Below are 17,304 nucleotides of genomic sequence, written 5' to 3' on the forward strand. Positions count from 1 at the left end.
GGAGCAGTTGGTACTTAGTTCCAAGGAATTTCTCTCTTTCCTTTCTACTAGAAAAAGATGTTAACATAAATGGTAAACAATCAATAGAGAAGTAGCAAGATTATTAAAACTGCAGGGCAGAGATGTCATAAAACTAATACTTTCTTTATTCATGCATTTTTTTAAATGTAGCATTGCTTTTGTCACTGAAAGCTGATTTATTCAGCAAAAGTGGCCTCCTGCTCAAGCAAGTGCCAGAACCATCAGTACAGAAGCAGCAACCACTGTTCTTATCCCACAGAAATATTTATTCAGTTTGGTCAGTAAATTATACCAATTTTTAATGCTGAGAACTTGTACTTAGTACAACATCATCTTAATATTGACAACACCCACTTTGCCTTTTGTCAACATACAATGCAAAAGATGAATTAACTTGTCCACAATAAATTACGGAGTGATAGATGAAAACAGCTCAATGACATCAGTAACTTAAGAACTGGTTACAGTTAGCTTCACTAACAGTAATTTTTAAAATGGTTTTCTATAGTAAAATCATTGCAGCCAAAGATAAAAAAATTCACATACAATAATAGCAAGGAAATGCATTTTTGGAGCAACAGTGAGCTACCAGTAAATACTCCATACAGTGATCTTCAAGGCACAAAGCAAAAAAACTGGGTATGGGTTTTTTTGCAGGTTGACAAATCAGGGAAGGTGAAATTTTTTTGAATATAAAATAAATACATTTTAAAAAGACGCATACAAAAGTCAGTAAGTCAGTCAAATAGCAAGGCTTTCACAGAATGCCACACTGACAGAACATTTGTGAATCCATTTCAGTCATGAAATCATGTTCACAGCTCGAATGACACAATCACTGAGGCAAGGGAACTATCACTTCAACATAATTAATGGGGAAGAAGCCAGACTCTCCATTTAACATCCCCTCATACCAATTCTCATCAATCTGATTGGTCAAAGTTATGATGTCCCCTTCCTTAAACCCAAGCTCGCCTTCATTTTCTGGCTCAAAGTCATAGAGAGCTTGGCAGCAAGGCTGATCCATGTGCACTGAAGAACCTGCCCCAGTGACAGAAAAAAACCACATTAATTGAGCTTCAAACATCCCACCAGCCACTAAGCACAAAACAAGGGGTCAAAAATGTCACCCTGCTGTCATATCAACAGCAACAGCTTTTCCATTGCTTTTATTCATTAACATCTGGTGCTTCTACATATAAAATACAAGATTAGTGATAATAAATTCAAAGCATAATTGTTCCTTAAGTTCAGATGCTAGTCCTGTTTCATTCCTAGTTGCCTTCCCTCTCAAAAGGATGTTTATCTCCAACTGAAGGTTTGAGTAATCAGTTGGCAAAACCCATGTGCTCTCTGTGGAGCAGCTGCCACAGGAATGGGAAGGGCAGGAGTTGAGGAAGCAGAAGAGTCAAGAGGGGAAATGACAAAGAATCCTTTAAACAAATGGCACTGCAGCACACTGATCCTGTGGGAATACCTCCCAGAGGGCAGGGGCTGCTGGTCTGTCCTGCAAACACAGCCCTGCAGCCTGAGGCAGACACCTGGATTTTCACACCACGTGTGCCTTGGCAGGAGTGAGGCTTCCACCCTCTCCTGAGCAGTGACAGTTCTGGGTTTCTGCTCCCTGAGCTCCTGTGCTCCAGTCCTTTATTTTACACATCCTCCATCTGAACTAAGGCAAAGGCTATGGTAGGAACAAAGGCACCTGTCAAATTATTTTAGGGATGAAAATAGTTATCTCATACAGAACCTGGCTGTTCTTGTGATTTGCATTGCTTGCCCTGAAAAGATCTTAATTCCAAATCACCCTTAAACATTAAAAAAAAGTTAACTTTGTAAATGCAATAAATACCTTTTTAAAGATATTTTCATGGAGGAGTGTTAATTAGCATGGATTGGCAGTACCAATATATATGTAATATTCATATTTATGAAAAATTAGAATATATTTTATTAGAATAATTATGTTCAAATTGTAAAGCTCAGCTCTGTGGTCAAGCCCATGGTTCAACTATAGTTCAGCCATAACAGATTTTTTAACAACACATGTAATGTATCCAAGTAAAAGTCTGGTAATTTGAAATGCATTTATAAATGAAGAATAGGAAAAAAGACTTAATGCTGCTGTCTTGCAAAGAGGAGTACTGCACCTTATAGCATGACACCTCTAAAAACACTAGCACTTAGATTATTCAGGCTGTCTTATTGGGAACATTGCAGTAATATTCAAACATTCCAGTCTTGACTCTCCCAGCTGCCATTTTTTACTGGGTAAATCTGCACACAATTAGTAATGCAATACAGATATAATAGCTAAAATGGCAAAAATGCATTTTAATCTGTTAATCATGGTAATGCATAGGAAGCTATTAAAAATTAACTGCTTGGGCATTTTCTAGATGAAGGAATTAGGAGGTCTCTAAAGGAAACCAGCTAAGAACCAGTGGTGATCACTCAGCAAGAACAGAGAGCTGAAAGCATCTTTTTAACTGACAATAATACAACTGGGGGAAATATCTGGTGTTAAAACTGGAAAGTAGAAATTGCTTTTGTGGGTATATTTTACCCTTGATAGCAACAGAAGAGAGCTTTTATTTACAACAATGGAAGAGAAGTGCCAACAGAGACTAAAGCAAACCTTCCCAGAGCAGCACTGTCACAATGCCAGACTCACCCTCCCCCTGTGGAATGCTCAGGGTAGTGACAAAGTCCTACAAGAACCAACTAAATTAGAGCTACTCTAATACACTGGTACAGGTGGAAGCTTGGTTGTCATATTTGCTGAAGGACTCAAGCAGAAAAAGAGATGATGAGCCAGTTGCCCAGCAAAAATGGACTTATCATGTTGAAAACCACAAGTGGACTTTAAATTGTGTTTAAAAATAGCTGAGTTATTTTCAGCCTTTGCCAAGGTAGAACAGGTACCAGCTCTCCAGAACTGTCAATAGCAGAAGGCAGCAATCACAATAACTGACAGAGTTCCTCGCCTGCACCAGCTGCTCCCATGGGGCTAATTTGTTGCTGCAAGCCAATTAATTTCTGACAGTGAGGTACCTGATCAGAGATGGATCACATTTGGTTCATTTTAAGCTCCAAAGAACTGCAAAGAAAAAGTCTGGAAAAGCTGCCTGGAAAGGTTTTTAAATAATGGCCACAGCCAGCACAACCGGTTTCACTCCAGGCTGTAGGATCAGTCAAAGTCTTCATTAGAGCCAGGCAGCTGCTGCTACTGTATAATCCAATGAGACAAAGCTCCCCTGACAAAGGGAAGGGGGCAGCACTGCCTGACAGCCTGCAACACACACTGCTTAACATCACAGAACTGCTGGCACCACTCCAGCCTTTTGCTGTCTACTCGCACAAATGTTGCAGGGGTTTCAGCTAAATATATTGCACTTTTCTATTTCTGCCAACATAGTTTATGTTAATTGCAACTCCATATGCATCTCCTTTATTTCTCTAGTTTAATTCCCTGTCATAGGCAAAAAACTGTTAGTAGCATTTCCAGACCACTTGGATCTGGACAGCACAGAATCAGGGTAAGCAAGAAGCTACCTGTGATTCCTGGTGTGTTACAGGATGAAACCAAAATGCCATTCAATGATGGTTTGGGTTTTTTGTTTGTTTTCCCCAAAGGAGGGTGTTACTGCATCTAGCCTGCCTTCTATACCATGCTGCATACATCAGGTAGCAACACAGCACTTTAATAATCACAAACTGGAAGCACTGGAAGCTTGCTAAGATAATTAATCCCAGTCTCCCTCATGGTTGAAGTGAGCAAACACTTAGATGTTTATGTTAAATTCCAACATGTGGCAACCAGATCCATACATTTCATATCATAGTCAAACCTGACAAACAAACTGAGTGAAAGGCATGATGTAATACAGCAATTAAAGAGTTCTAAAATGAGCCAGATGATGCTCACAGCTGCAGCTCATTAATGAGGATAACAATGAATTAGAGATTTTTTTTATCTGCATTTACTCAAAGCAGCCAAATAACTCGCAACAACATAAAAATGAAGTTTATGTGAATCTAGCCCTGCAAATGTGTGCGAGTCCTAAGTAGTAAATAATCCTCACATGTTAGACTATACACAGGAAAATACTATTTCTGCTCCAAGAAGCTGATAGCTGAAAAAAATATTGTGGAACATGGGAAAAGTCATTTCCATGCTCAGAACTCTACAATGGCAGTTGTGCTGAATGTTTCACATCTTGAACTGTCCTGCAGGTCTCCATGGGTTTGCTGAATACCAAAACACTACATACCCTGAGGGACAGGATCAGAGAAGTTAAAGATCTGTATTTTGCTAGTGTCAATATGGAAGCAGGGAAAATGAAGCATGGAAGTACTTGTTTGTGTAGGATAGGGAGGTCAGTTTCCTAAACAAAAAGAAGATGATTAGAATGCTATCTCCCCATCTCATGGAGAATTTAAGACATTTAGCAGTTTTGCTTAGAACTGCCTGGTTCTCATTTCTAAATCACAGATCATAAAAAAATGTCATCTGTTTCATGATTCTGATTTTAAAAAGGGACAGAAAGGTTTTCCCATTTATGAGAGGGCATATTGAGCCCACTGCAGTTCACAGAAACCCATATGGACAATGTTTGAGTAGGAATAGGAAAACAAAAGAGAATTAACAGAATTTTCAGTGATTTGTACCTGCTGGGGAGGTAAGCACAGCATCCATACCTTCAGGAGGAAAAATTCAGCATACATGGTCTTTCTAATGTTATTAGCAACACTTCAGTATGGCAGCAGTTATCACATATATCCTATTTGTCCTTTTCATCTCTTTTATGGAGGTTTTATTTAGTTTCCATTCTGACAGCACTAAGCAAGTGAAGTAGTGACAATCCCTCATTTAGTGATATGCAAATGGTACAACAGTCCATGGATGGAATGGAGTTAGTGAGTGGATGTATCTCACTCTTCCCTATTTTAGTGATCAGTTTTTCTCCAGATTTTACTGACTTTCAGCTCATTAAAAGTGAGATTTTCATTTAACTAAGTGGGCTGGAAGCAACCTGGAGAAGTCATCATCTGTCCTCTCCCAAAGGAAGGACTGATTATCCTTAAGGACATCTTGGAACAACTGCTGCATGGCAATGATAAACCACTGTAATGTGGTTTGACACACTAGTTTATATACAAATGCTGAATTTCAATCTCCTTTCTCCCCTGCACATGCAAAATAGGAAAAAAAATCCTATATAACTTGATCAGTAGTTGATAGGGCCAAGAAATTTTATGGTGTTTTTAAAATAAAGTTGCTGTGGTTTTGCTACCTTCATCCAGATGTGTTGTGAAAACACCAAGGAGGTTATTGAGCACTGCAAACACTTCCAGTGCTTTGGATGAAATGTGTCACAACTCTTAGGAACCACTGGTGTGACCTGAGAATGTGCAGAAGGGATTGTCTCCCTCCATCCCATAACTGACAGCAACACAAAAACTCAGATTCAGGCAGCACAAGGAGCTTCAAACAAATCAAGGAATCAGATCTTGCTGGGTGGATTTATGCTGCCAAACTGCTGCACCTCCCCTTCAGCATGGATTGTATAATGGCTGCCTCTTGTAGCACAGTGCAAGAAAATTAAAGAGGCATTAGAAGGAGCCTCAAGTTACAGCTCCAAGCTTTATTCTTTCACTTTTAGTTCTCTCATTTCTCTCACAACAACCTTTAAAAAAGAACAAAACTGCAGGGAAGAAGAAATTGGAGAGCTAAGAAAAAAACCCCCAACAAATCTTCAGGAAAAGATCCTAGATGCCATGCCAAGAACAGAAGGGAACCTTTGGCTTACTACTTCTCTATTTTCCTTACAAATAATGTTTATGGAAAAATCTCTGGCTTTTTCATTCTCTTTTCTTTGCATATAGTCATAAGGGTTTTGTTTGGGGTTTTTAGTTTGTTTGGGGGTTTTATTACTTTTTACTGGGCTCATCTCAGCATACAGTGTAGTCACTAAGACAACAGGGCAAAATAATTTTATTCATGAGATGAGGAAAAGCTATTTAAATGTGTAACATTACTAATTATTACTATTCACACAACTTTCAAAAGTCCTTTTGTTTGTGAAATCAGTGCCTTATCAAAGGAAAGGGTCCTAAGCCCCACTTAAGAGGTAGCTAAAGCACTTCATATTTTAGTGCATGACTAGGAGACAGTAAACTTAGAAGATAATAAAATCAGTAAGGGTGGGAGGAATCTCTCTGAATTTTACACAGCTAATATTTGAGATCCTGTACAGATCATTTATACCCTGAGAATGTGGAGAAAAATTAGCACCTGGAAATACTCCAGACTGGGATCAAACACACCCACTGTAGGCATCTGTCTTTGCAAGAAAATGAATGTTTTCTCCTTCTCTCTCCTCCCACCCTCAGTGGCAATTCAGAGACCTAAAAGGAGAACACCACACCTAAATTTCAGAGTGAGAACCTGCTGAGTGGAACCCTGCTTCACAGTGCTGTTCTGAAATCTGGGAAACAATCTGGAGTCAGATGCACAGGCACTGATGCCTAATGGATCCATTGTTCTCATGGCACAAGAAATACAACAATCTGGCAAAACATCTAGAGACCCATTAATTCTGTGGTGGCAGACTCACCTGATGATTTTATGGAAGAACTATAGGCAATCCCATTGTGCTGCTGATTATCACCAATTTCCAGAGTTGTAGTTATTACAGGCTTTGGCTTAAATTCACGCTTAGGCCGACTAGATGCTACATTTATTCTGTAACACAGAGAAAAGCAGCAAGGGATTTACTTAGAAAGAAAGAAGGAAGGAAGAAATACAGAACTTAAGTTCAGGTTAAGTGCTTTGCTGTTTGAAAGGTGGATTAAGAAAATCTTCTGCTGGACCTGGTTTTAGGCTTCTTTCGGTTGGTTTGTGTTTTGGTTTTATGGAATTGGGTTTCTTGGCTGGTTGGTTGGTTAGTTTTGGGGATTTTGTGGGGGGACTGTATTTTACTAAAAGCTGCTTAATTATCATGCAATACTTGAATTTCAACAAGTCTCTAATTTATTTAATACTTTGGTCCTGCTGACAAAGGCATAAAGCTTAACAGCCTGAGTTTAAGAAGTGATGAGCACCCTCAGCTGCCACTGAGTTCAGCACAAGTTGCAGGAATGAGCTCTGTGGAAAGCTCAACTGCAAATGACATATGGGGAAACACATCCAGGACAGAGGCCCAGGGACTGCATCTCACATATGGCCTTTTTATTAAGGAAAACAGGAAAAAAAACATTTAGCCAGCAAAACCATCTATTACCTCTTGCCCCAGCTGAGAGCTCCTTGTCTCCCAGGCCCCTCCAGCTGGGATGGCACAGGGTGTCTGCAGACACAGCTGCCCTCATGCCAATGCTCACCCTGGGTTGAAAGCCCCAAGCAATTCTCCTGGCTCTGCCTAACCACAGTGACACTCAGGTCTCTGGTTCTCTGAGTGACACATCAGTGACAGCAGCATTTCTCTCTTTTCTTAGGCTGACACAAAGTACCTGGGCCTTTCACACATGTGTTACAGAACAGCTCTGTTCCTGGCCAGCTGGCTTGTTCCTTACTGTGCTGTAGAATTCTGTTACACCCCTTAATCTCAATAAAAACAGGCCAACTTCCAAGCAAATCCTCCAAAACACAACTCAGAGTATGCAAGTTGAAATAAACCTCTAAACAAAGGCAGGCTGTCCCCACTAACCTCCACAGATGGGAGAGACTCTGCACACACTCAGAGCTCCCTGGGCAGATCCTGTGTTACATTAAAGTCTCCCAGCACAGCAAGAAGCTGCCAGGTGGCAGGGGTTTAAAGCCATGGAGCTCAGTCTGGCAAAAAGCACAGCAAATGTGCATCTGGGAGGTGGTGCTGCAAGATCTCTTGCTTCAATGACTTTCCAATGTTGTGAACCTCAGCTGCAAAAGAGGCTCAACATTTTCTGAGGGGTTCTGTCTTACCGGTTTTGCAGCTTGCTCTGCAGATCCTCCAAAATATCTGTGGATTGTTTATGGTAATCTAGTGCTGCTTCTACAAACACAGCCAACTGGCTTACTTGTTCTACCTGAAAAACAGAGAGGAAAATAGCTGTAAGGGCACTGCAGTATACTCAGCAGAAAGATAAACAAAAAGAACATTTAAAACAGACCTGGTATCTCAAAAGACAACAGTACCTTGTAGAGGTTATTGGAAAAGAGCACATGTGACTCTATCAAAGAAACTGCCAGCTGGAAACTGAACAAAACTGAGGTGTAACTTCTAGTTCACTAACTCAGGGCTGGGTCCTTGAGTCATTTCCTTCCACAATGTGCAAATCCCTTCTGCTTTCAACTTCCAAGCCAGCTGTCTGTCAACACCCAAGCCCAAAACATTTAATAGGACATGACCCCTTAGCAGGTGAAAGTGGAACTTTTCTGATCAATACTGGAAGAAATTATACTGTGACAGTTCTTAGGACTAAGACTCATTAGTGTTTATTATCAATGTTTACAAAGTGCAGTTCTGAAATGATCTGGACTCATCTCACTAGATGGCAGCATTTATAAACTGATAAATGAAACATGATTTATCTACTTGGATTTAAAACATATTAGCCAATCATTCAAACATATGAATGATGAGGAAAGGGAGAATGTAAAGAAGAAAAAAACCAAAATATTTTTATTCAGGAGGTAACAAATAATCTCATTCCCTTAACACAAGCTGAAAAGTTCAAGCTGTATGGGGTACGGAGCAGTAACAGATATTTGTCTTCTTCAAGACCCCAAGAAGTCTGACATATTTCCATTCCATCATGATGCCTTCAGACATTGGATCATAAGAAAATATCTGAGTAAACCCTCTACAAATGTTTTATGGACCCATGGCAGTTTTGTGTTATACTTTGTCTGCTTTTACTCAGTCAAAAAGATCATTAAAAATTCTGCCAAGACTCCAAGAGAGCCAAACACTGTCACATAGCATAAAGAAATGAAATGCACAGAACCAAACCAACAGCTGATACAAACCCATCACAGTCAGAAGAGAGTAATATAAACAGCTGAGGACAACACACAAAGTGCCTGGGGTTTGGATGTGTGGTCAGAGAAAATGGATAAAGGACAATCCAAACAAGACAACTAAGAACCGAGAGAAATATGAAGCTGTGGATTAGGAGGGAGAAAGAGACACTGGGAAAGAGCCAGAGAAACTTGAGGGACTAAAAGCTACTTAGGAAGATGAACCTGGGACTGGCTGTGTGGGAATGGCAGGAAGATGGATCTGATAAGAAGTGCATGCAACAGTGTCGATGTGGGAGGTCTGGAACTGGCTGTGCAAAAACCTGAGAAAGGTGGAGATCAGGACTGAGCCTGGGAAAGGCACCTGGCAAGATGGCTGGGAACCAGAGCTCTGAGAACTGAGACTTCAGGGCAAGAAGACCAAGAGAGGGAGACACTTGGGGAACTGGAAAAGATCAGAAGGATGTGATTGCAGTTAAGATCTCTGCAAACACAGTGAGACCATCTAGGGTTAGACAAAGCTGTAATGAGAAGTTTCAGGAGGACAGACAGACTGGGTCAGCATGAAAATAGAAGAGGAAGAGCACAGAGTTTTCTTTAAACAGAAACAACAGGAAATGGGTACAGAAAAAACTTCAGAGGAATATCCAGTTTACCCCCTCCCAAAGACAGAATTACTTACAATGCGTAACTCATCTATTTTCTAGTGGCTGAACTAAACTAATTGAATTCCTGCACTCTTTTATCCTCACTTTGATGCTCTGGCTAATGATAGACAGTACTTGAAACATTTCTGAGCTGTCCATGCAAGACAATTATAAAACACACATCCATTGCAGCCAGGCAACTAGTAGAGCCTACAGTGAACAGTGCTGAAATTGCTGGTAAGAGCATGTTCCAGCTTATGCTGCCCTCATTAACTTACACTGGTAAAACAACAAGGGGCTTAACTGCCTTACACTAACACTGCTGTAACAAATGTGCCCAACTAATAAAAAGCTCAGGAGCTACAGACTGGCTTATAACTGGGTGTGCATAGAGAGAGAAGTTGCTTGCAGTTAAATATTCCACTTCACAGCTCTTCACTGCTGCATTTCTGCTCATAGAAGACAGCACACTTGTTACTTTGTGAGCATGTTTTCTGTGATCCTGCATCTACAGAAGAGAACCCTGGAAGAGGCTCAAACAGGTCCAGCTCTCTTTTCCTACAATTCCATGATTATGCAGGAGAAAGCATATCCTGCTATTCCTCTGTGTGTGGACAGAAGAGAGGATTATCCTGAATGGCTACAGCTGCTCCTTATTTAGACATAATTTCATGATGGACTTGGACTCTGAGCCAAAGTCCACATACCTGAGCCCAAGCCACAAACTCACTCTATGGACTTTGCAGAGCCAAAGAGTAATAGTAATGATTTTCCAAGGTAAAATCATTCAGACACTCCATATCAGCAGCAAAGTTTTGACTATAAGTGAGCTAAAACTCAGAAAGCTCAGAGGGTACATGCCCTTGTTTACATTTTCAGCAACAGGTCTTGACTATACCAATTTCCCAACCTTCACCCTTTCACTGACCAAACTGCATTTTACTATCAGCTAGTCCTACTTGAGACCTCTGTGGCCATCTTGTCTGTATCACTGTATCTCCAGAAGAATTTCCTGAGTTCTTGAGTTCTCCCATTCTCTGCTGTGCATTATGTTCTTCTCTAACAGGGGATATAAAAGTGGGAAGAGGCAGAGTTTCTGCTTTCAGACCTTACCTCCTGTGAAGGATGGGACTGGCTTTAACCAATCCCACACATTTGCCCCTCCAGGATGTACTGCAACAAAAAAAGATGCAGCACAGACTTACATCATTTTCTAAGAAATTGAACATGCTTCTTTCAGCCAGTTCCTTTGACTCTTCAAATTTTTCTACTGCTTGTTTAACTTCTTCATCTGGTATCTTTCCAAAACGCTTCTTTTTATAATCATAATCCAAGCGACGCCCTTCCAGTTTCTTCAAGTGATGCTAAAAGAGACAGAACATTTATGAGGAGGACCAAATGAGATATTCCCAAACAAACACATTGTGATCTAAGGAAATATCAGTGATAGATGCAAATATAGAGACTGAAAGAAATACAATGCTCAGAGACTTGTACAGTTTATCCCTTTGTAAGTGTAGGGTCACGTAAATGAATGAAATTTTAAATAAAGAGCCCTTTGGTAGCACTTGGGGTACTAAGACAGGCAGCCTTGATTTGCCTATCTTAGACATCCACCTTATGGACTTCCCTGAATGTGCAACTGTACAGATTCTCTGAGCTGTTGAGAGAAGCAGGATCCAACCTAAATATTTGTGTGTCACCATATTCTACATGTAATTCAATTTTACATATTGAATTATCTGCAATATGACAACTTAAAGGGTTATATTCCCATCCTAAAGCCAACAAATCTTGTATTCTTGCTGTCCTTGCTAGGTATCAACTTGACAATTCTATCTGATAAACTACACAAGCTTTTCTGTTGCCAAAAATCCTGGGACTGACAGACTCACAGAATGGACTCAAAGTGACAGTACAAAATACTCATTAAAGCTAACATCAAACAATTTCCTTTCATCAGTTCAGAAGAACACAACTGAAAACAGCTATGCTTCAAAGCAGACAGCTACAGACATTACTGCTACTTTTCACTATGCTTTCCACATTCATTTATGTATAAACAAGTAAAATAAATTTCATTTCTGCATTTCATCAGGGTTTTAACTTGCTATTACCCAAATCCATTGGAATCAACAGACTCAGACAAAGACTGCCTGGATTTCTTTGAATTGTCACATTGTAAACAAAAACACTGAAAAACTTAAGTTTAAAGGTTAAAAATGTGTTCCTTGATGTCCTGTACTTTTCCTATAGTGGCATATGGCACTTCAATATTTTATGACACTATTCAGATCATTCTGTGTTTGCCCTAAAAAGCCTTTTTAACAGTTATATTCATTCTCCATTATAAACAGCTTTAGGCTGACAGAGATGGTAAGATAGGATAATCACTAGCAGAAATCACAGCCCACTCATGTTCATAAGCCTTAATAAAAATGTTCATTAAAATAAAGCAGCAGAAAAACAAAGAATATAATTCTCTTCACTGTGCTTGTATTAACTGTACAAGCAATATAGCAAATTGAGTAAGTTAGACAAGCAAGAAATAGTCAGGCATTGATTTTAAGCAGATTTTGTCACTGTTCTGCTAGAGAGAAAATCTATTACAACAAAATGTATTTACTTTATTACTTGCAAGAAAAATATCTCAGGGAACTAGGGTTTGATTTGGCTCTGATTATTGCCAAGTGAAGTTCTACCCTAGAAAACTTACCCCAATCTCTTTTAAATCTTTGTCTTGCAGTAACTGTAGAGGATCAATAAAATTTTGTTTGACATTAATATCAAGAGAGTCCTTCACTTCTGCCATTTGTTTCATGCTCTCACCAGCATCCAGTAGTGCAAGGCCTGTGGTAAAGAATAGGCTCTTTTACCTCAAGATATATAAAAGCAGAAAATATGTCTTTTTAAAAAGCCATTTCAAAAAGGTATTTTTTGTATCTGCTGTAGTCTCTTGAAGAGCAAATTAGAAAATAATGCAAGTTATGCTTGTTCTCTATACAAAACTGGAATTAGAAAATTTTTCTTCTGAATTACATTTCAGGAGATTTTTTCCCCAACAGATATCAGAGGAAAAAAAGCTTTTCGCTTTTCTCCCTACTGTATATGCATAGGTCATTGCTAAAAAAAAAAAAAAAAAAAAAAAAAAAAAATCATTCAGTGTTACTGTTTATTTCTTCCTGCAAAAATTTTCCCCCTTAGTTTACTTCTCAACTTGAGTATAGCCATTTTTGTATAAAGGTTATAAGAAATAAACTGCATTTAAGAATCACCCTAAATTATTTAGGTTTGGCAATTTAGAAACTAAAATATTTAATAATAGGGATGATCACACAGCATCAGTAACAGTGTTATCAAACCCACCTGCAACAGAGGCGGACAAATGTGCAGGAGCATTCTGCTTCTGAGCTGTATCAATCAACCCCTGATTCCTGCACTTAACCTTCCCTCTTACCTGCTAGTGGTCAACTACACAGGTTATGTCAGTGAGTAACACTTTGCAAAGGACTTTATGCTGAAATATTGGCAGAGGAGATGCACCAACTCACCAAACATAGAATCATCGCCCAGCTCTCTGCCATACCGTATCATGCAGTCTCCCAGGAGTCCCTCTGTCTGGGGGTAGCCTGTGGTTTTAACTTGTCCTCTGATCTTTGACATAGTGTTCAGCATTCCCAGCTTGGCCCTGTATGCTAAGAGGGACACAGAAAAAGAATAAAAAATTTAACAAGTGATAAAACCATTTTAAAGTTAATCTATTAAAAGCAATAAATAATTTTCAAGCAAAATCACAAAGCTTGTCTCAGACTGATAATTTCTTTGTTGTTAGTACCTCATAGTCCAAAGTTCCATTCAACAATATGGGTCATATGAAACTAGATTTTATTCCCAACTGAAAAAGTGTCATTTCTCCAGGCAAATATTCACTGACACTCATATTCCTTTGCATAGTCCTGCTTGTGAGCTCCCAGATTAAAAATACTGCAGAAAGCAAACGCAGGATACAAGCACAGCCAAAGCCAACTTCCTCTCTCTCTCCCTCCTCTTGCTTAGAACTTTGCAGAACTCCACACAGAAATCTCACAATGATGACCCAATTAACTTTTATTTACCTAGATTTTATTTCCAAGTAATAAAACAATTTTCATCAAAATCCAACGCCTATTGTTCCTATCCTACCTGGATTTGGCTGAAGATACTCTGTGGATTTGGACAGAAGTTCTGTTACAGCTTTATTAGTAACATCAATTTTCTGAAAAAGAAATGTAAGTCTACTATGAACATTAAAGAATACACGGAAAGGCAAGGGCAGAAAGACAATTAAAAAAAAAACAAACCAGATAACAATTGTAAAAGGAGAAACTGGCAGTAGCACTGTTTACTTTGCAACACAACTCCTCAGTGGATAGCAAATATGACAATTTAATGTAAATTCTTGAATGTGGATTTAAACTAAAAAGTATAATCTTCTACCAGGAGAAAATCTAGCCCAAGTAGTCAGATTTGTATCATTAATTTTATCAGATGCAAAGGCTTTGTGATATTCAAAAAGCCTCTCTAACATTGCAGACTTCTCTAAACTCCCACACAGCCAGGAGAAGGTTCCTCCTGATGCTCTGCACCCTTGGAGGAATTTCTCTTCACTGCCAAGAGGTGTCAGTGGAACCTGATCCTCTGCTCAAACAGCCTTTGTGGATGTCTCTTCTCCCTTGGCTGAGCTGACAAGGCTCAAGGACAAATTTGCATTTATACTTTTATCTTTCTGTTTGGAAGCACACTATAGGGTTTCCTCCCCCAGGTAAAGCTACAATACCATTCAATCACTTGAAATATGAAATGCTTTTGATTCTGCAATAGCTTAATATTGAAAAACATAATGCGACTTTTCTTACCCTTTCCATCTCTTGAAATTCCTCATCTAACTTTGTTCCTTCTGCTCCACTTATTTTTTCACTGAATAACTGCAAAAAGATAAATTTAACAGACTTTAAAAGCTATTGTTATTTAATTACAGAATAAATATCTAAACAGTTACAGGAATTGACTCCAGATCAGAAAACAACCAGCATCTATTTGAGGCAGCTATGCAGGACAAAAGTTAAAGTCTTAGAAGTGAAGTACTCCCTTCAAGAGAGACAAGGATACCTGGTACAGATTTAGAACAAGCAAACATAAAAATGATTTCTCATGTTTGAAGAGCTTGACCTAGGCATGACCTACACTGCAGATTTCAGCACAGGGACCAGAGTCTGGCTGCAGGTAAATCCTCAGTAACCTTTTCAAGTGAGTCTCTGCACCTCTGAGTACCTTCTGGCCCCCTGTGCCAGTAGAGATGTAACTCCCATTCCTGCTGCTGGAGTTGTGTGCAATTCTGTGGAAGGAAGAGATTTGTGAAAAATGCTCCACTGTGACTCACCTGTGAGACTGAGCACCTTTATGATCAAAACAAGAATGCCAGCTGTTCTTCAAAAACCCAAAGCACCAATTTCAGATAGATTTCAGTAAACCTTCTGAAAAGGCTATAAAGTTAACCAACTTCTGTGTGAAAACTCCAGGCTGTCAGACATGACTGTGGTCCTTACTGAGTAAATCATGGCCAGGAATAAGCCAGCGAGCAGAACTCAGCCATCTGCTTCTTGCAGTGCATGGTACCTGCACTGTGACAACATGAAGAGAAAGCCAGATCCTCACCCACTGTGAAACAGCCTTTGAAAGCATCCCTCAACTACAACAGTGATTTAACACATATTCAGCATTACATTCCTTCAAAAATACCTAACATTTCTCTGTTTTAATTGGCTTTTATCACTGGAACTGTAACAGCGTGGTGTGAAATCCATGCCTAGCTCACTGACTGCTGCTGGTCCCCAAACCTGTCCCCAATAAAGCATTTTGTTTGTCCTCAGCACGTTCTAAAAGGGAATTCATCTCACTGAATTAGAAGGGCCTTGGGGACTTGCATAACCTGAAATTGGGTCAGGGCTCTCAGCAGTGCAGGGCTCCCTGCTCTGGGTCACTGCCTGCACGGCACAGGTGTGGGGAGGACACTGCCCTGCCAAAAACCAGCCAGGAGCTGATGAAGCAGAGCTGGGAGCTCAGCAGTGGCTGACCTTGCATCAATATCACCACTACCACACAGTCAGAGAACAGTTGTGCTTTAGGGAAAATATGAGTTCAAAGAGAGATGTACAGCTAATTATTTCTATTGGCTTTACAGCAGCACTCACAATCTTCATGCTTAATATGCCAAGCAGCACACATACTTGTCAGGATCATTTCTCTTGCAGAGCACTGACAGAATGAGCATAAAGACAGATAAAATAGATGGAGAAGCCCAAGTACCAGTGAGTTCCTGTGGGTTATCACCTTGCTGCTGTAAGACATGACAGCAGAGAAGTGACCTGAGGTCACACACTGAGCAGGACAGTGCCCTGGTCTCTGCAGGAATGTCTGAGCAGTCCTTGAGCAGACAAAGATACATGACAAGGCTGCATGAAAAGCAGGAATTTCTACCAGGAATTCTGCAGCTCCTCCACAATAACAGTTTCTCTCTCCTTTCTGTGCATTGTTAATTCCAAAAATAATCAATGCCATTTTCCACAGCCTCACACATATCTTTCCCCAGCAGACAAGGAAGAAATCTGGGGTTTCCCCAAAACCTTTCCAAAGGCTGAGTGCAGTGGGGGAATTACCCTTCTCAGGATTCAGTTGCAAAACCCACATTCATTCAGCAGCAGCCCATAGCAGTCCCATTATAGATAATTCATTTATATGCTGGTGAAAAACAAACCTAACAAAGTAAAGTGGTTGTCTGACTGTGAAAATGTAATCAATAATAAAATTCTAAATCTCTTTTACAGTGACTTGTGGATGCAGCTTCTCAGAGCCAGCCACGAGATCTGCAGACACTGATTCATACAGACTCTGAAGACAACCTAACTACCCACCTATACCTGGGGAAAAAAAGTACTGATCATAAGAAAAAAAAAATTGTTAACATGTTTTCCCAATTCTATGCTAACATTAAGGAGACTGCAATCTGTAGCCCAAGGACACGTTTCTTCAATGGTATTTACCCTGAGCTCTAATATCCTTTGAAAAATGACACTGCATAAAGAATGATTCTTTAGAGTCTCAGTAAAAATTGGTATAAAGTTCTAATGGTTATAATTAAATTTTACACCTCTATAGTTTATTTCATATTGGTGTAATTGGGAAGAGCTGTACTAGTCTCACATTTAGGAACAAAAAAGCTTTTGTTGTGATCATACTGAATTTAGGAGCTGTAAAACTAGCATCATCCTTCTCACAATTAAAAGTCACAGGATACCCAATTAATTATTGAAAATTAATGCACAAAAGAGAACAGCTGCTGAGTTTTAGTTCCCTGACTATTTGCTGAGCATCATTTACATGCTTTATATCAAGCTGTAAAATGCTTTGAACATAAATAGAGGATGCCCAGCTGAGGGGCTGTGTAGTTATATGGCAATATCTATCAGGCTTTACCTCATCAAAGACAAAACTGCTGCCACCACACAAGGCATGTACTCTGAGAGAGTTTGGAATTTCTTCCTTCACCTCCAAATTCAGAACCTAGACACCATGGATTCAGCACAATTTGACCAGACA

At 39.6% G+C, this 17,304-nt stretch overlaps 1 protein-coding gene across 1 annotated transcript in view; it reads right to left on the reverse strand.

Annotated features, from left to right (window-relative positions):
• Positions 1 to 128: 128 nt before the first annotated feature.
• Positions 129 to 17,304, reverse strand: part of SH3GL3 (SH3 domain containing GRB2 like 3, endophilin A3) — a 42,797-nt gene continuing 25,621 nt past the window's right edge. The window contains exons 2-9 of the mRNA XM_079317725.1: positions 14,565 to 14,633; positions 13,852 to 13,924; positions 13,221 to 13,364; positions 12,386 to 12,519; positions 10,875 to 11,033; positions 7,985 to 8,088; positions 6,642 to 6,769; positions 129 to 1,062 (exon numbers count right to left, since the gene is read on the reverse strand). Of these exons, the coding sequence (XP_079173851.1) occupies positions 857 to 1,062; positions 6,642 to 6,769; positions 7,985 to 8,088; positions 10,875 to 11,033; positions 12,386 to 12,519; positions 13,221 to 13,364; positions 13,852 to 13,924; positions 14,565 to 14,633 (1,017 nt within the window). The 3' untranslated portion in view covers positions 129 to 856. The remainder of the gene's footprint in view (positions 1,063 to 6,641; positions 6,770 to 7,984; positions 8,089 to 10,874; positions 11,034 to 12,385; positions 12,520 to 13,220; positions 13,365 to 13,851; positions 13,925 to 14,564; positions 14,634 to 17,304) is intronic.

Source organism: Erithacus rubecula (genome assembly GCF_903797595.1).
Source record: "Erithacus rubecula genome assembly, chromosome: 14".
NCBI lineage: Eukaryota > Metazoa > Chordata > Aves > Passeriformes > Muscicapidae > Erithacus > Erithacus rubecula.